We start from the raw sequence: 20419 nt of genomic DNA, 5'->3' as shown, positions 1-20419 counted from the left end.
ATACTTACATGCAAGTTGCGAAGTGTCCGACACAAGCCCGATTCAGACCCATCTGATGCAGATGGTGCAAAGCCCTGCTGGTTCCCGCCCGACGCCGGACGGCTCTGCCAGTGCCGCCTCAAGAGGGAAGGGCGTGAGGCGCCTGCCACAGCTCCCCGAGGACTCCTTAGCAGCCGGGGAGCGCGTGCGTGCGCAGGGCTGCCCTGCCGGCTCCCGCCCGACGCCAGCCTGCCCTGCTTCCTCCACAGTGAGAGGGGAGGGCGTGCCTTAACGGGCTCGTCGACTTGCAGCCACACTGGAGCCGAAAGGGGCTTTTCCTTCCACCCACCCTTTGGAATAAACGCAAGAGCTCCCGGGGTCTGGTGTTTGCAAGGGGGAGGGGAAGGGGCTTAGAGGCTCTTGGGGGTGGGAAGGGAGAGTCACGTTGGAGGGGGGACTGGACTAAGGAGGCTTGAAGTTGCTTTGCAAGAATGGGGGCGCTCGATTGATTTATGTACTATTTTCCGGCGTATAAGACGACTGGGCGTATAAGACGACTCCCCAACTTTTGAGAAGATTTTCATGGATTAAAAAGTCATCTTATACGCCGGAAAATACAGTACTATGTGGAAAACTAGGATTTAAGTACACTATTGTTAAGATCTTATGCTACATGTAGCATTGCATAGCACTGTGTCAATCTTCTTTATTGCACTTATATTTTTCTGTGTACACATTTATGTCAGGTTCATGTTATTAACATCTCTGCAATATATCATATGAAACTGAGGCAGAGGGGAAGGGTGTAGAATAGTGGGTGATTATCTATGCCATCCACTGTAATTGTCCTTTAAAAGGAGGGAGAAATTTATACTGCGCTCTAGCTGTTGCTGAGCTACATCTTCCACCAGTCCCAGTGAGGTATGCTGAGATTGCATTTCAAAAATATCTGAAGTTCCTTTTTTTACTTCTGAGCTATTAAATCCCATCTGAAGTATAAATATTGCTAATTCTGAATTATTTTCTTAGCTGTATGTTCTTATTCCTCTGAAATTATACAGAACACAGAAAAGATGATCAGGGTTTCCCCCATAAGATGATTTCATTAATCAGCTTTCTTTCATTAATAGCAGTCTTTGACTGCATTCTGTTATTTCTTCTGTTGACAGCTTTCTCTGCTATATTCTTAACCTTGGTACAAAAGAAACACAGTTATTTTAAAATGCATAACTAGAAAATATGAATAGCATGGTATTCAGAACAGTAGCACCTTCTGTCGAGTATGTGTAGCGACTAAGGTAATGGACTAAAGGAGATCCAAGTTCAGGAAAATCCTTAGACATGGAAACTTAACAGGGTGATTGTGGGACAATAATTCAGTCTCAGCTGAACATACTTCACAGGGTTTCTGTTGTGAGGATGAAGAGAAATCCCTTTGGTTGGTGGTGATCTTTATGGCACCTTGACCATTGAAGTTTTTTTTTAAAAAAAAATCAGGATGGTTGATGTAGCCTCATAAACAAAGCTCAGGCCCTTTTATATGTGTTTCAACATTGCTTATATAGAAGGGAGAGGATTTTGTGCAGCCATTTCTGTAAATTTTGCCTCCTTTATAATAAGTCCCTTTGCAAATAAGAAACATAATGCTCAGATTCCATTTCCAGAACAGTCAGTTGGAAAAATCCATAACATCTCTGTACCAGTTACTGGTTCTAATACTTATAAAAAGTCACTTATTTTTTAAAAAATGTCACTGTGAATGAGAGAGAGAAAAAGAAACGGAGTTTAATTTTATGAAAACTCTTGATTCAAAAGGAAAATGTGCCTCAGTATATCATTAGCATTTTTAAATTTATTAAAATGTATTAATATTACAAGCCTGTATTATTTGCAAGCAGTATATGTAGAAGAATGTTTATATGTAACTGAAATCTGTGTATTTTGAATGATGGTTTGGCAGAGTGAAATTTAAAATAAATACAGAATGAACAGGTATTTAAATCAAGGATCTTTCAGTTCAAATCTATTAGCAATTAACCTACGTGGAATTAATGAGCATTTAGGTGGAGAATATTTGCAAAAAAAGAAAGAGACTTTTCTTGCTAGAATGAAATTTATCTGTAAAATAATTTTTAAGCTAAATAGCAACTTCCAGACAAAGATCAGTATGCTGCAAATAAATGAGTCCTTCTAAATGATCAGATGAAAGAAAATTCAGGGTCGCATTCAACTCAGGTACTTGCTGAGGCAAGATGAGATGGCAGGAATACTAATTTATAAAAGGCGACAGATCATTGTCGTGACATTTACATAGAACTTAAGAGAGTCAGCTGGGAATAAATCACTGTGTGGGTGTGTGCCATGTGCATACCACCCTTGAAACTTCAGAAAATATAGCAGATTTACCCTTGCAGTGCCATATTATTTAGGTAGGATAATTTCACCACCTGATTATTTCAAAAGGTTTCTACTCTTGCGCAAGCAAAATATTAACCACAGCCTTAAGACAGCTAAACAGCCTTTGGCTCTTCAGCTAAACATCAGTAAGAGCCATTGACTGTAAACAAGCCCAAACTCCAAGAATTTAGTTTCTACCTCCTCAGTCCTCAATGTTGTGCACTGATAAGGAGGATCTGAAAAGGACTTTGTACAGACTGCTGCTAGCATTGAAGTGATGTCACTTATGATACATTGGATGATTATATTGTGTTCAGTATTAACAAAGAATTTGTTAATATCAGCCTATAGGGAACAAAAGTTACCTTTTTAAAGTGCCTGGTAATATTTAATCACTTTTTCAATGTTTGAAGTGCAGGACTAAGAACTGGGGAGACTGACATTCAGTTCTACTCTCGGTGAAATTTCAGTGGAGGACATCAAGTTAGTCGTTCTTTTTGAGTCTACCTTTCGATTTTGTTCTTGTAATGGATGAAAGGGAGAACTCTTTGTAAGTTACCTTACGTTCTAGAGAAAAAGCAGGATATGAATCTGAACGAACAATAAATGTGATAAGATTTTAAAGTTCAACTGTACCCTAGTAAATGCTATAAGATAATGCATAATTTGGTTGCAGCTTAAGTGAAAATGTTGATGCCCTCCAGTAAAGACAACACATAAGTAACCTTTTCTTTCATTTCTTTTACTTAAGACGAACAACAACGTATCCTTACACAGAAACTCAGATGTACAGCCAAAACACTGGGGGGAATTACTTTGATACCCAAGGAAGTTCTGCACAGGTGACCACAGTAGTCTCTTCTCACAGTATGGTGGGCACTGGAGGCCTTCAGATGGGTGTCACAGGAGGACAGCTCATCAGCAGCACTGGGGGTACCTACCTGATTGGCAATTCAATGGAGAACTCTGGCCATTCTGTTACTCATACAACACGAGCATCCCCTGCTACAGTAAGTCATTCAGATTGTTATGTCTGTTTATAGCTAGAGTTCTGTCCATTTTGTTTTTAATTGTGCTTGTTCTCAGCTGCAGAAGTAGGTTTGCTTAAGGAGGTGCCATCCAATTGTACAACTGCAACAGAATAAGAGTTGAGTGAAATTTACACCAAATAATTTATCAACAATGCACAGAAGAAATAATATGAACTTTTACTATTATTCAGGTATATTAGAATATCCTATTGCCCAGAAGTTTATTTCTTTGTTTTTAAATACCCCAGGTAATCCCCCAGGTACGAGCGTTTATTTAGCAAGTTTTCACAAAAAACAAATTAATTCAGAAAGGGTATTTATATTAGAAATTCAATTGAGACCAAAAAGAGGCCTCTGTAGCCATGTGACTTGGTTTCAGTCACTACTGCAGCGGTGGCCATTTTTATTTCTGTGACTTGCCTGGGCCATTTGGGTGTATGAGAAGCTAGAAGAGGTTTTTGGTTTTTTTTTGGTCCCTGATCACATGGCCAAAGAGCTGTGCTGGCACCAGTTTTTGCTTTTGCTGCAGTCTGCTACTGTCTTCTACTTCTGTAAGTATTTTAACATTTTTTTTGTTACTCTATACTAACTTAGTCTGTAAGGCATTTGATAAAGTAGTTCACAACCTACTACTTGATAAGATAGAAAAATGTGAGTTAGATAGCATCACCACCAAATGGATTTGTAGCTGGCTGACAGGCCGTACTCAGCGTGTGGTCCTCAATGGAACTGCATCTACATGGAAGGAAGTGTGTAGTGGGGTGCCCCAGGGCTCTGTTCTGGGCCCAGTGCTCTTCAACATCTTCATCAACGATTTGGATGAAGGGATAGATGGGGAACTCATTAAATTTGCAGACGACACCAAGCTGGCAGGAATAGCCAATACCCCTTAAGTTTAAGTTTAAGTTTAAGTTTATTAAATTTTTATACCGCCCTTCTCCCGAAGGACTCAGGGCGGTGAACAGGGCATATAATAAAATACAAAAGTACAAAAGTTAAAAAAGAATTAAATTATTGCCCAAAATAAAACAGTAAGAATATACAAATATTAAAACCCTAAGTTGACTCCCCATCAGGCCAGGCCAGCTTGTTCGAATAAATGGGTCTTTAACCCGCGCCGGAAGGAGCGGAGATCCGGTGCCATCCGGAGCTCAACCGGCAGTTGATTCCACAGAGCCGGGGCGCCCACAGAGAAGGCCCTCCCCCTGGGGGCCACCAGCCGGCATTCTCTGACCGGAGGCACCCTGAGGAGGCACCCTGAGAAGACAGGCTTAAGATACAGGAGGATCTGGACAGACTTGAACACTGGGCGCTATCTAACAAAATGAAATTCAATGGTGAAAAAAGTAAGGTTCTACATTTAGGCAGGAAAAATCAAATGCACAGGTATAGTATAGGTGGTACCTTGCTCAATAGTAGTAACTGTAAGAGGGATCTCGGAGTCTTAGTGGACAATTACTTCAATATGAGCCAGCAGTGTGCTGCAGCTGCCAAAAAAGCCAACACAGTGCTAGGCTGCATTAACAGAGGGATAGAATCAAGATCAAGTGAAGTACTAATACCACTTTACAATGCTTTGGTAAGGCCTGGGATACTGCATCCAGTTTTGGTCACCACGATGTAAAAAAGATGTCGAGACTCTAGAAAGGGTACAGAGAAGAACAACAAAGATGATTGGGGGACTGGAGGCTAAAACATATAGGGAACGGTTGCTGGAATTGGGTATGTGTAGTTTAACGAAGAGAAGGGTGAGGGGTGACATGATAGCAGTGTTCCAATATCTCAGTGGCCGCCACAAAGAAGAGGGAGCCAAGCTATTCTCCAAAGCACCTGAAAGCAGGACAAGAAGCAATGGATGGAAACTAGTAAAGGAGAGAAGCAACCTAGAACTAAGGAGAAACTTCCTGACAGTTAGAACAATTAACCAGTGGAACAACCTGTCTCCAGAAGTGGTGAATGCTCCAACACTGGAAGTTTTTAAGAAGAGACTGGACAGCCATTTTCTGAAATGGTATAGGGTTTCCTGTCTGAGCAGGGGGTTGGACTAGATGACCTCCAAGGTCCCTTCCAACTACTACTTCTACTACTACTACTACTACTTCTTCTTCTTCTTCTTCTTCTTCTTCTTCTTATTATTATTATTATTATTATTATTATTATTATTATTATTATTATTATTATTATTATTATTATTATTATTATTACTTTGGGAACTGCTCTGCTTTTTAAGTACTGTACTTTGCAAACTGTGTTTGCAAACTATTGAGCTTTTACTTTGGAGATTAGCAAATATTACTGTAGTTTGTAGGTTTTAAATTTAAATTGCCTCCAAAGGTTGTGAGTGCTTTTAAGAAGAGATTGGATATGCATTTATCAGAAATACTCTCTTGTGAGAGCAGTGGGTTAGACTAGATGACCTCAAGGTACATTCTATCTCTGTTACTATTGCAAGCCAAGAGTTCTGCAAATTCCTCCCCCATCCCTGTCTATGTGCCTGGCTGGAGACTCTTAAGCTAATTAGTGGTAAGTTTTTGTTTTATTTTTTTAAAGCAAGCCCCCCCCCCCAGGGCAGCTAGCTGAAGATGCTTGAGCTGGCTAGTAACAATTTTTTTTAAAAAAAAAGTAACAGCAATGACTCCAAGCCCTGCTTGGAGGTAATTTAGTTCCTGAGCCAGCTCACCCGAAACAGCTGATTGGTGGCTGGCGGGAAACCCTCTCAGTTCAGTTAACATGGCAGCTATCGGAGGAAATAGCCAGATCTTCGTTCATTTAACAACCCATTTGATTTAATTAATGAATTTGATTTTAAAAATTTGTAAAATTGAATCTGATTCCTTTAACGAGTTTTTTGACTTGCGAGCCTAATGGCCAGGCTTCATTAGGTCTGTACCTCGGGACTACCAGTAAAGTTTATTTCCCCTTAAATTGTACATTTCCCCACTATGTAAGTAGGTCTGGAAAAAAATCTGGTGAGTAGAATTTTAATATAAGAATTCTGACTTCTTTTATGTCTGAATAGCAAGTTTTCCAAATGTACGAGAGAAATGACCAACTTTAGCTTTTTGTTGTTGTTGTTGTTAATTTCATGTTCTTTATAATAGCATGAAGAATGGAAAAAAACAACTCCTGTCGTCTTAATTAAAGCAAATAGGCAGTGGAGAAAGAGAGGGTTAAACTACCACAAATGGTGTATTAGAGCACAAGAGTAGAATCTGTAATTGAAAGAGAAAATTATAGAATTCCCCATGTATTTATACAGTTTAATAAAACTATATAAATACATTGGGAATTCTATAATTTTCAACATTACAAGAATTTTAGAATCCAGGCTTGCAAAAAGAGTTTTGAATATGGGGAAGTTCTGAATACATTTTATGTGGTAAACTATTTATATAAGATTGTGATTTCCAAATATTTGAAATTGGGCTAATCTTAAAAATTGAAATTGTTATTTAATAAATAATTACTTCAGTTTTTAAAATTGTTTTATTGCTACATAACAGTGGCTTCATATGCATTTCATGCTAAACCATAATATGGCATAATAGCATAGATGAGTTATAGCTAATCTTGAAGAGAATTATTGAAACTTCTGGTTTAGATTAAGTACATAATGACATGTTGCCTGCACTATATAAGTTACTGTTAATTTAATGATAGTTTGTATTAAATTATAATTTCAAATCCTGAATTGTGAAAATGGTTTATTTAAACAATTATTAATATTAGTTGCATTTCTTCATTTTGGTAGGTATGCAGAAGAAGCATTACAAATCTTGTGCTATTTAGTATATTTAAATGAATCCAATGTGTATAAATTTTCCTTCTATTCTTCAACAATAGGAGCTACAAAACCTTCAATTTAAAAAGTACACTTGGTATTCTTTTTAATTTATCGATCTCTAGAATATACTTATCAGCTGGAGATGCTTTACATGGTACCCTGTCTAATTGTTCCATGTACCATCTGTTTGGCAAATGAAAAAAAGATAATTAAAAAATTGCAAAGCTTGAACAAGATAGAAATGTTCAAGCTGCTTATGTGTTTTTAATATTGTGACTAATAGATGTTAAAATAGCAAACGATTAAACAGTAGCTGGTAAATTCAAAATTCAGATTTATTTCTATATTGTGAATTAGTCATTATTTTGAACTGCATGTTAGCTCTGCTTTTATTTGTTACAATTTTTTTCATCCACGATAACTTTTTTTCTTTCATGAAATATGATGAGTCATATTATAGAATGCAATAAAGGGAACTGTTTCAAGGCTTTAGTGCATTGCAACCTGATAACGGAAGCTTACTCAGTGATGGGTTTTATATGGCATGACAAATAGAAAAGAAATCAGGCAAGTTCTTTTTTTTAATCCCCATTTCATCAATTACTTGATGACACCAATGTGGAGTGCTTCTCTAATTTAGTACTTCTCTAATTTCCCTTTAAAAAAGAAATCCAAACATCAGATGTTTACAAGTCTGTGTAACAAAGCATAGCAAGTGAAATGCGGAAATTAGATTTTGAAATGTTGAACTTCGTTGCTACCATGCTATTGAGAATCCAGTGGGAATTCTTTTTTTCCGAGGAAAACAAACAATGGATTATATTTTCTGAGATTTTTAGCATTGTTATTTGGAGGGGTAATTCAGAGATGCTATCCTGATTAAACAAAACTGGTTCAATGCAAGTAGACAATTGAAGATTGTAAGCAAAGTCCTCATTTTCAAAATTAGCTTACAGAAAAAGCTTCATTTTTTGAATACCTGGAATAATCATCATGATCCCAAATTTGAAATGGGAGACTAGACAATATCACAATTATTCAGGGTTTCATTTTAACCATTAGTTTCCGTGAGCGTGGATTAAATCCTTGATTACAAACAGGTTAAATTGAGAATTTGCTATATCAGAAAGAACTATATTAATATCTATTGCAATTTCAGCATAAATGTTTATCAGGTGATGTTTTGTTAAAAGCGTTTTTAATGTGTATATTGTGTTTTTGAAATACAGTCATGTGAAAAAGTAAGTACAAGTAAGTTTTCTTTTTAACACAGCACTGATGATGTTACCTAGTTTGGGTAATAAAACATCTGCAAGTAAATAAGCAAGCTCAGAGAGTATCAAGGATCCCTCATTTCAACCCTGAGCTACAAATATTCTCCTTTATTGAAACTTCAGTCTTGTCCGGATGTGCTTCCTGGCACACCTCGCCTGTGTAAAATTAATTTGTGTAGTTTTGTCCTAATTGTAGATTCATGCACTTTCACATCAGTAATGGTGAGCGCTACCTTATAATCACTTGATGAAATTGTGGGGTCCATACTGGGAGATTTCTATCAACAACTTATGTTTTGCTCTCAGATTGAACTTGGTGGGATGGCATGGCTTAGACAAATTGACAATTGTTTAAAAATCTTCTTTTGGATTTTTTTGGATAGCGGGATGATTGATGTCCATTTGGTGGGCAATCCTTTAAAAATCTTTTCCCAGCCTTCTATAACCTTCTTTCTGAAGGCCTCAGAGAGCTCTTTCAATCTAAGCTACGGTGATAGAACACAATTCAACAAGAAAGAGCAAATGTAACTAAACTTCTGAGATTTAAATAAGACAAGTTCCTCCCAGATTCTATCTAACAATATTCCACACATTGGAACCTGATCTCATGTATCTGATTCTAACTTGAAGCATTTGAGGTAGTGATGAATGTAGGGGTGTTCTTACTTTTCCCACATACAACATTTGCATTTATATTTATTTAAATTGCACAATGGACTAAAACATTTAAATGGTACATGATATTATATCCCCCTAATCTATCAGTATTGTTGAAATAAAGATCAAATATCTCCGTGTTGAAGTGTGTTGAAAAACTAAACATATCAGTGGGTTGTACTTACTTTTTCATATAGCTGCATAATGTAACATATAATGGAATAAGTCAAATGGCAGTTTAGCTTTGTCTAATCTTGGATGTGAGCGTCTCAACATGGTTCTGCTTCCCCAATAGAAGTAGAAAACTTTTTTTTATGCTGAGCTTAATATCTAGCTTCAGATAGCCTGTCCTTTTCTGTGGCTAAGGAGAAAGATGGGAGATTCCTATCGTGCTCAGAAACTTGAAAAGCAGCAAGAAATCTTGAGGTTTCTCAAGTTTCTGTGGGGTTTCCTGAAACATCGCAGAGATGCTAACAGTTTCCTTGTTCTTTTGAAGCCACTGCAGCATCAGAATCAAACCTCTGACTTCTCCAGATACAGATAGTCCTCAACTTATGGCTACAATTGAGCCTAATTTCTTGCTGAGCTTTCTTGCCACAGTTGTTAAATGAATCACTGCAGTTGCTAAGTTATGACATGGTTGTTAAGTGAATCTGGCTTCCCCATTGACTTTGTTTGTCAGAAGGTCGCAAAAGGTTGTCACAAGACCGCAGGACACTGCAACCCTCATAAATATGAGTCAGTTGCCAAGTGCCTGCATTTTGATCACGTGACCATGGGGACACTGCAACGGTTGTAAGTGTGAAAAATGGTCATAAGTCATTTTTTTCAGTGCCATTGTAACTTTGAATGGTTACTGAATGAACTGTTGTAAGTCAAGGGCTACCCATATGGGGAAGGGGCAAAGCTTGCCCCATTCTTTGATCTTGATAGATAGATAGATAGATAGATAGATAGATAGATAGATAGATAGATAGATAGATAGATAGATAGGTAGGTAGGTAGGTAGGTAGATCTTGCTTAATCATAAGTTAGCAAGTGCATTTGTAGGCCCTAAGCAGCAGATAGGATTGAATTGATGAATGATCAAATGAAATACATTGAAGAAAGCAAACAGCCATTTATTTTTTTTAAAAAATTGACCATTAGCCATTTGGGGAAGGGAGTTGCTTCAGAGAAAGTTGCAGCATGAACTTCCTATGTTGTTTTCACTTACAAAGTTTATTCATTCTGTCTTACTTTAATATTAATTTGTTGAGAAAACCTGATCATTCTTCCTTGATATTTAGTGGTATATATAATAACCATTCTCAGCTAGGGCTTTGTGAGTGTGAAGGAATGGAACATTCTCTTCACATAAAGCAACTTGTGTTCAAATGTAATTAATTTAATGTGGAACAAACTACCAATACATATGCTAGATTTTGTGTTTTTAAAAAAATAAAATCACAATTTGAGCTCAGTTTACCTAACTTTTAACATATATTTCAATGTTAAAACAAGTTTTTTTGCAGTAAGAACTTGTTCTTTTTAAGCATGGTATTTCTATAAGAATTTATGCTCTAAAAAAATCCTCGCTCATGAACTTAGCAATCGTGATACAATAGAATAGGGAGAAAAATGGAAACAAACAAATTCTGCTATAATTCTTCATTAGGGTCCAAAACAGTTAATGACTTTCTGGAATAATCACTGCGGGATACTATTATGAGTCAGATTACATGTTCAACCACATAGGCAGTGGTCTTTATGACCTGATCCAACTGTAGATGCCAAGAATTTCATTTTGGATTTTAATGTGCAGTGCATGTGCATTATCATACAACTGCAATCTCTTTCCGTCTTAATTCTTGCTTTCTGGTACTGAAAGTGAAGGCGCCTGTCGTCCAGAGTCTCAACTGAGATGATGCGGAACAATTCTATTGTTGCTCTTTAATTTATGCAGTCATTATAATTTTGGGGAGAAGAGAAGCCAAATATTTATTCATATTCTAAAACCCATCCTTCTGGCTCTATTTCTGTCTAGTGTCTAGGTTTGGAAAGAAAGTTTAGAACAAATGTTTTCAAAGTTTATGAGTAGTAATTTCTTATTATTTTAATACTTTTGTACCTTAATCTGATCGTATTTTAAGTATACTCTGATCTAAATCCATCATAACATTTTCATTCATTCATTCTTGAAGATTAACAGTAAGACCAGGATTCTTCCTTTGTGATTGTGTCCAGGGTTAGAAATAAATCCTTGCTATGTCACTATTTGGGGAAGGGGGAAAGAGAAGAAGCCAAATGAAATGAGTGCTTCATTTTGACTTCCTTTTTCTTGATGAGAATAGTAGAGGAAGAAATAATTTCAGTGGTAACCTGAAAATCTTACTTAAAAGATTTTTTAGGAGTGCTGTGATTTTGAAGTAAGTGTGTCCCACTTCTCTAGTGAGGAACTTGAGCATGCATGTTGTACAAAGAAAAACATTTCCCTGCTTCAAAGAGGAACCAGCTAGGACTATATAGTGTTACATACTGTGCCATTTCCTCCATTCCTTTATAGCTAGGACTTTGTGGGCTTGCTTGGATCATACAGTTCCAGATGCAACTACAGAATGTGATACCAACTGTAGAAATCAGTTGAAATTGAGAAAGACTCATTTATTTAAAAGGCCTATGCATTTCTGGAAGTTGTAGGTTGAAAATGCAGGAAGAGAGAAGAAATTCCAAGAATCCCTGCTTAAAGCTGGCAAATTATGAAGGGGAATGGTCTAGATAAAGCCATTACTTGTCACCTTTTCTCATAGTCCAGAATTTTTCATATTACAGGTAGTCCTTGATTTACAATCACACTTGAACCTAAATTTTCCATTGCTAAGCAAGACTTTTTAAGTGAGTTTGGTCCTATTTCACGACCTTTCTTGCCACAGTTGTTAAGTGAATCAAGGCAGTTAAGTTAGTAACACAGTTATTAAGTGAATCTGGCTTCTTGATTTTGCTGGTCATAAAGTCCCTTGGACATCGCAACTGTCATAAATACATGCCAATTACTAAGTGTCCGAATTTTGATCATGTGACCATGGGGATGCTGCAACAGTTGTGTGAAAATCTGTCATAAGTCACTTTTTTCAGTGCTGTTATAACTTTGAATGGTTACTAAACAAATGGTTATAAGTCGAAGATTACCTGTACTTTACCTCACAAGTGTGAGAAAGATGCTGGAGGTCCCTCCAGTGATACGAGCTAACGTGTGGTCTTTTTAAAGCAATCCTGAATTGAATTTTGCAATCTATTTTGGCCTATTTATTTCCAACGTGGAAATAGTTGCATGGAGAGGGTTTTTTAATGTCAAACATACCCCTTGCTACATACACACTTCCCAATTTCTATTTTGTTGGCCACACTGGCAGGGCATATAACAACGCAATGTCTCTCTTTCCTCCTTCCCCTTTCTCCTCTTCCACCGCACTGTTCTGTCAGTTCTTTTCTCCATTAAATCAAATTAATGTTCTTCACACTCACCCTTAGAATATAATATAGCACCCTTTGTGAATATTTGAGAAAAAAATAATTTCCACTTTCTGAAATTGATAATCATGAAGACACTCTGAAAAAATGGCTAAGAGATTGGGGTTCAGTGATAGGAGTTAAGACATTAAAAAGTGGGTCATTCACTATTTATTTGCATAAACTTTTAATACATTGTTACCTAGAATTTTTCCAAAAAGCCTAAGGCAGTAATCTAACTAGTGAATGGCAAGTGCAGGAATATCTAATGCTAGTATAACAATCACATTTTATTTTGTTATATTCAAAGTGAAATTTGTGCATTAAAATAATTGCGGCTATGCTGTAATTTATTAAAATTAATTTTGGAAATCACAAAAATAGTGTATGCAAATAGAAAGAAATCTTGTGGCTATCTTGACACTGAACACTTAAATGTCAGGGATTCAGGGTTGATTGCATGTATGTAAGTTTGCAGCCATGAATTTGAATAATTCTTAACTGTCTAACCTTGCTGAAAGCCTACCCACTCCTTCGGAGTTTTAATAGGATTAGAATATGTGGATTTATGTAAGATTTTTTAAAAATAATGTTTTTGACATATTGCTTTGTAATAAAACCATAAGATATAAATTACTAAGACTACATGTGTTTATAAAATATAGCAAACACATCAGAAAGTATAACATAAAATCATGTAACTTATTTCCTCAGTGAACTTTTATATATAATTTTATTAAGAATTTCGATTATGATAGTAAAGTCTAATAGAAACCATACTTAAAGAAAATAAAAATGAGTCAAAAAGTGCAAGAAAGAAAAAAATAAGAATATGATAAAGAAAACAGAAAATAAATACAAAAGAAGTTATTTCCAATCTTCATCACTATAAATAAATTTAGTCTCAATTTACCCCCTCTAAGGTTGCAAACATTTATCTCTTAAGCCCTTATCCTATCTGTTATGTATTAACAAATGATAAAACACCATCTTTTCAGTCTTATGTCAGCAGAATGCAGAAAGTATAGCCAGCAGTATAAATATATCTTGTTTTAACCTTGATTAAATAAACCAACCATATACCTGTTAATAGTCTGAATCTTCAACTCTTTCAAATATTGTTGTAGGCTTTGATTTCTCTCTATATATTTTTTTGTCCCATCACATGGAGTTTTTGTAAATCCAGTAGGGAAAAATTACCCAGGTCACTCTCTTGATTTTTCATTTGTATTTCCTCTTTAAATTTTAAAGCCTCAGCCAGTTTCTTTTGTAAACATCCTTTTCTAACTTATTTTGTTAGCTTGTCAGTTTTAAATCTACTTTTTTCAGGTAAAATTTGTTCTATAGCTGTCATTTCTTTGTGAAAGTCAAAACAGAATCTATTTCCCACGAAAACTATATTAATAACTAGTGCCAAAATTTTATTGTACAAGTTTCAATATTCCAATTTTTTTCTGGAAGTAGTTAACCAGCAATTTCTGAAAGAGATTAGAAAGTGAGATCTGCAAACATAGTGCCATTTAAAAATCTTCACTGCAGCTGCAAGCAAGATACTAATCCCGTCATCTCCGGGCACCCAACCTGCAGAAAACCACTGTTCTGCAGTCTCATTATGGGGATCAGCTGTCCAGAACACATGTAGGTGATCTTTGTCCTCTCTTTATCTGGAGAGGTTCCAAGGAACCGATCTACTCACCGGTTTCTTGGTCCTTGTCATAGCTATTGGCTTTGCTTTCAAAGAACTCTCTTCAATTTACTGTACCTCTTCCGGAGTGTCACTTCCTTAGTGAACTTTGGAAACTAAATGCTCCCAACTTGCATAGCAAGAAATTTTATAGATACAAAGTATATTGGTATAAATTGGGAAAGGCTAATGTTTGAAAGCTATTGAAGTTGTTTGTGTGTTTGATTAAATTGCATTCATGCAATAGTTTCACATAGCAGATTTAATTTACCTTATCTTATTCAGTCAATGATACCCAACATTTTCATTCTTGATATTTTTGGTATGGGACTTATGGACATACATAGTGTACGTACTCTAAAGTGTTTTAGCCAACAGGTCATACTGTATGCTCTATTTTAATAATGGTGGAAAGGGATATCTAGATCTTATAAAAATATAGAAAGTAAGGAAATTTGCCCAGTCTACATGAAAGTATAATGGAAATTGGCTTCTTTGTTTCACAGATCAAATTTACAATGTATTATATATAGCAAGTTCAGAACCTTGCTGCCTTATGGATACCTAATTAGATAACTGTAATAGTCTAAATAGGGCTGCCACTGAAAAGGTCTAGCTGTGATTCAAAAAGTAGCTGATTTTTACCTTTGAAACCCTGAAATGTCAGAGGCCACAATAACAAATACCATATTTTACGGCATATAAGACGACTGGGTGTATAAGACGACCCCCTCCATTTCCTGTTAAATTATAGGGTTTGGGCTATACTCACCGTATAAGACTACCCCTCTTCCAACACACACCAAATAAAAATTAAAAAACATCAGATTTGATTTTAATATGGTAATTTTAATTCAAATGCTTATGACATGCAGGTGCTTAGTAGGAAAACTGTCACTTATAAACATAAGGCTGTCATCAAACATGTAAACATAAAACAGTGCAAGTGGATTAAACTATAATAATAATAATAATAATAAATAATAATAATAATAATAATAATAATAATAATAATAATAATAATAATAATAAGAAGAAGAAGAAGAAGAAGAAGAAGAAGAAGAAGAAGAAGAAGAAGAAGAAGAAGAAGAAGAAGAAGAAGTAGTTGGAGGGGACCTTGGAGGTCATCTAGTCCAACCCCCTGCTAAGGCAGGAAACCCTATACCATTTCAGACAAATGGCTGTCCAGTCTCTTCTTAAAAACTTCCAGTGTTGGAGCATTCACCACTTCTGGAGGCAGGTTGTTCCACTGGTTAATTGTTCTAACTGTCAGGAAGTTTCTCCTTAATTCTAGGTTGCTTCTCTCCTTGACTAGTTTCCATCCATTGCTTCTTGTCCTGCTTTCAGGTGCTTTGGAGAATAGCTTGGCTCCCTCTGCTTTGTGGTAGCCCCTGAGATACTGGGTCACTGCTATCATGTCACCCCTCACCCTTCTCTTCGTTAAACTACACATACCCAATTCCAGCAACCGTTCCCTATTTTCCTAATTCACTTTTTCACTTTTCCTAATTCACTCTAAAGCTTTCCCTGCGCAGAGCCTTACGTAAAACCAGCTGCCTGCAATTAGTGCAGGTTCGCATCCCACCAGGCTCAAGGTTGACTCAGCTTTCCATCCTTCCAAGGTAGGTAAAATGAGGACCCAGATTGTTGGGGGCAATAAGCTGACTTTGTAATAATGCTGCTTGGGGGGGGGTGAAAGCCCTAATAAACAGGCATATACACAGAATGAAGGCTATTGCTAAGCACATTGATTTGTGCTTTAAATTGTAAGCCACCCTGGGATTTTTTAAAAAAAAGACCAAATGGGAGATCCGCTCCAGGTTTTCCAGCCAGCCCGCCCAGTTCCTGAGTCAAATGTATCCTTAGAGCTAAGCCGCTGCTCTGGCTGCTGCCTTCCCCACCTGCCTTTCAAGTTGGGATATACTACAGCTGCTCTTCAACTTTAGAAAGAAAGACGCCCAGACCCCAGCCTGTAAAAAATTGCAGACTGCAGCTTCTTCTCCAATTGGTCCCGCTTTCCCTGCGCAGACTAAATGGGAGATCCGCTCCAGGTTTTCCAGCCAGCCCTGTCCCTAAATTTTCAGCACCCGGCGTATAAGACGACCCCTGACTTTTGAGAAGATTTTCATGGGTTAAAAAGTAGTCTTATACGCCGGAAACTACGGTACTCTGCTCCATTATGACCCTGCAAATTAGTTGGGGTGCTTATTGAACGCCTCACACTCCACTGCTAGAAGTACAATGAATAGCTTCACACAAGACCATCTTTTCTCCATCCTCCTAATTGGTTTTAAGAGGTTCTGTTTTGGGATTTTATCTTTTTTTTCAGTTTCCATTTGATTTTATTTTAATATGTCCCGAGCTCTCCAGAGATCATTTATTAGTGCGACCAATGCCGTTTCTGTGCTGTGTCCGGGCCTGAAACCCGATTGGTACGGGTCTAGATAGTCAGTTTCCTCCAGAACCGAAGGGAGCTGATGTGCCACCACACTCTCAACAACCTTAGCAAGAAAGCGAAGGTTGGAAACCGGACGAAAGTTGTTTAATATAGTTGGGTCCAAGGTAGGTTTCTTGAGGAGGGGTCTCTTTGAGTCAAGACATTAGCTTCTTTTTAGTTTTCTCTCTTGAAGACTTAAAAGAAAATGAGGGTTTATTTTAATTTTAAATTTTACTTTATAATATGTTTGATATAACAGAACTTTATATTATGCTGTATATTATTAAATGGACTTCAGATGAAATCATTCTATGTAAAGACATCATTATAAGGCTAGGATCCTCATGTCCTCTATGCTTGTAGCCAATATGCATATGTTTTGTTAACATGATGTATTTAAAAGCACAAAGTATGTTTTTTTTCCAACTGAGCAGGGGTGATTGTTAATGGGAACTTTTGTAGCAAAATATTATAGGTTAAGATTTGAATTCATTATTTCTCCTGATGAACTCATTCATTCTAAGAAGGCCGGAATATTTCTTTCCTGCAATAGCTGATAATGTAATGTTAATTAAAACTCCTTGTTTACTATTTTTAAAAATAATCACATGGCAAGAGGTGCTTAGTGCATATTGTCTGTCCAACAAGTTGACTCGTATAGCTTATTCTTGTGCATATTTAGTTAGCGTGAATCCTGCTGAAATCAAGAGTCTTTAGAGATCAATGTTTGTTAAGGTTGAAGTATTTCACATTCTCTCTGTATCTATTTCTAGGATATTTTATCTATTTATGTGGGTTGCATACTGTGCTCTCAATTCTTAGATGCTTGTATTGTGGATTAGTGAAAAATCATATCTTCATCTCTTTTCCCTGAATTGGAAGTTGGGGGTAGAGGGGTTCTTTTTTGAGACATAAAACTGGATACAAAATGTGCTAGTGTAAATATTTGGCATTATGCCCATGATCATTTAAAAATATCTGCTTTGAACTAAGGTTTCTTTCTGAACTGGGGCAATCTATCAACATTTCTATAGTTATCTTTTATTACTATCTTGTCTTGAGCCCTTTTTTTAATGACATCTATTATCAGATTGAAATGGCGATTGAGACACTGCAAAAGTCTGATGGTCTGTCCACTCACAGAAGCTCTCTTCTCAACAGCCATGTAAGTTGCCTCTTCTTCATGTAAGCTAATCCTTTACTTATTCTGCATGCTTTGCTTGTCTTCTAAATGCTTGTTTTGTTTTGTCACCCTCCCCCAGCTTCTGAATTTTCCTTTCCACTTTTGAACTCTCATAGCAGCTTTTTTTTCATGCAAGAAGTTAGTGCACCAAAATTGTTCGATTTTCCTGCTCTTAGAAGGCTGCTTTTAAGTTTCCTGAATCACTAAAAGCAATTCAGAAGTAACAGTCAGAACACACCTAGGTTAATACGGTCTTCATGTTATTGTCAAACGTGATGGGAATTGTACCGTCATTTGAGGAGCAAAATCTCATAACTCTGATGAAATGCAGTCTATAAGCATTTCATACATAAGCAAAACCAGTTAATGCTGGTAGGAGGCACACCACTTCTTGCGTGCTTTGCAATAGGCTAACTAGGTGATTAGCAGCAGGCATAGTAGCACCTCTAATCAGCTGAGTGGGACTTTTAACGCTATTTGCAGGATTTTCTTCCACAACCTCAGAGACTCCTCAATGCCACAGAGAATATTCCTTTCAGCCTTTTTTAAAAATAATAATAATAATAATAACCTGTAAACTGAGAGCTGTGAGTTTCTGTACTTTGGTATTAGGAATAAAAGGATGTCTTCCTTTGGAAGTCATCTTTTGGGATGAGTGCATCACTCAAAGCTTCACTGAAGCAAAGCATTCCTTTGAGGATTTGGCAACCTTGAGCAGACATGTCAAACACAAGGCCTGCGGGCCAAATCCGGCCCACCATGTGGTTGCGTCTGGCCCCTGGAGCTGCTCTGGAAACAGCGAAGGACTGGCCCATGGCACCTTGGACTGGCCCAGGCCGACTGGGCACTGATTACAACCTGGGGCCAGCCATCAAAGCCAGAACGTACTCAGCCTTAGACCCATGGGCAACCCTAGAACCAGCGACGGGCGCTTTTACCCCACTCCCTGGGCGCGTGTTCAGGAGGTAGCGAGCAGGTGGAGTCCAGCCTCCCTGCTGGCTGCCTTGCCCCGCAGGCTGACTTCACCCAGGATTGCGGCACTCGCTGCCTCCTGTGTGCATACCCAGGGGGCGGGGCAGAGGCGGCGGGACGGCCCCTCGCTGGTTCCAGGGCTGCCCCGTGGATCTAAGGCTGAGTGCATTCTTGCTTTGATGGACGCAACCAGATTGTAGATCAGCCCCACCCACCCCTCCCACCAGCACCTCCATGGCCCGCTTGCTGACCTAGCCTCACAGCCACGAGGCTTCCCTTTCACCGGGACCGCCCCCACTCGTCTGCGTGGGATAGCCCCGGCCACCAGCAGCATGGCCACCGGCAGCGCTGGCAATCACTCCCCATCATTCCTTCCTGAGCGCAGAAGAAGGAAAAAGATGGGAATGAGAAGCAGGGAAGAAAGGAGGGGAGGGTGGGAGGGAAAGGGGAACAAAGGAAGGAAATGGAAATGAGAAGCAGGGAAGGAAAGGAAGGAAGGAGATGGAAATGAGAAGGAGGGAGGCAGTGAAGTAGGGAGGGAGGAAAAGAGGAAGGAAGGAAGGAGAGCCAACTTGTTTGGAGATGCCCAGTTCACGCAGTTTTGCTTCAATCCTGGATCCATTGAAACTTGGCCTCAAAGGACAAAGCAATTTTGTGCTCTCTTTTGTCACAGACAGGACTTTGTTGGCAATCCAAGTTAACATTGGTATTCTTGAATTGTGAACTCTTAGGAAAGTATCCCCTCCTTGTGTGTTGCAAACAGCCATTTCCAGTGGGGAAAACAGGACAAAGCAGAGTGAGGAAAATATTTCTGTTTGCTATATTTCTAGTCTGAGTTAGACCACGTCAGGGTCCCTACAGGAGAGCCCTGTTAAGGATTATGTATTCATAGAAAAGCAACTAACTTACCTCTGTTCCTAAATGCTAAAGCTGTTGCACATAAAAACTCTGAACAACTATCACAGCCACCATTTTGACAGTTTTGCTTTACTGTTGTCTGTAGACGCTCCCACTAAATGCAAGCATGGGATAAACTGAGCCTGGTTTGTTCTCAGTCTTTTTAAGTGGCCACATACTACTAGCAAAAGAGGCATTTGATCACAAGGCAAGGGGGCATCGAGAAATGTTTCCCCTTTTGCATTTGAGCATCCAAGAAGGGACAGGAAAGAAGAAAGGGAAAGAGGAAAGACAAAAGAAGGAAAGAGGGGAAGAGAGCAAGGAAGGAAAAAGAAGGAAAGAGGAGAAGGAAGAAGAAGGAAAGGAGAATGAAGAGAAAAGGAAAAAGGAAGGAAGGAAGGAAGGAAGGAAGGAAGGAAGGAAGGAAGGAAGGAAGGAAGGAAGGAAGGAGGGAGGGAGATTATAATGAGAAGGAGGGAGGGCCTGAGGGAAGTCCTGCCTTAGCACTTGGCCACAAGTAGCCGTGCTGCCCTTTCGCCATCCCCTTGTCCCCTCCTCTTGACCTCTCCTGGTGGTCTCCCATCCTATTGCTGAGGATGCGTTGGGTTACAAAGCCAGGTCTCCTCATAGGGAAA

The 20419-nt window shown here is 38.1% G+C and overlaps 1 protein-coding gene across 1 annotated transcript in view; it reads left to right on the top strand.

The window, feature by feature from the left end:
• RFX3 (regulatory factor X3) overlaps positions 1 to 20419 on the top strand; it is a 178244-nt gene that overhangs the window by 98037 nt on the left and 59788 nt on the right. The window contains exons 4-5 of the mRNA XM_081315879.1: positions 3128 to 3386; positions 17823 to 17897. Of these exons, the coding sequence (XP_081172005.1) occupies positions 3128 to 3386; positions 17823 to 17897 (334 nt within the window). The remainder of the gene's footprint in view (positions 1 to 3127; positions 3387 to 17822; positions 17898 to 20419) is intronic.

The sequence above is a fragment of the Vipera berus genome, assembly GCF_964194415.1.
Source record: "Vipera berus genome assembly, chromosome: 2".
Classification (NCBI taxonomy): domain Eukaryota; kingdom Metazoa; phylum Chordata; class Lepidosauria; order Squamata; family Viperidae; genus Vipera; species Vipera berus.
This window is presented reverse-complemented; position numbering and strand designations above follow the sequence as displayed.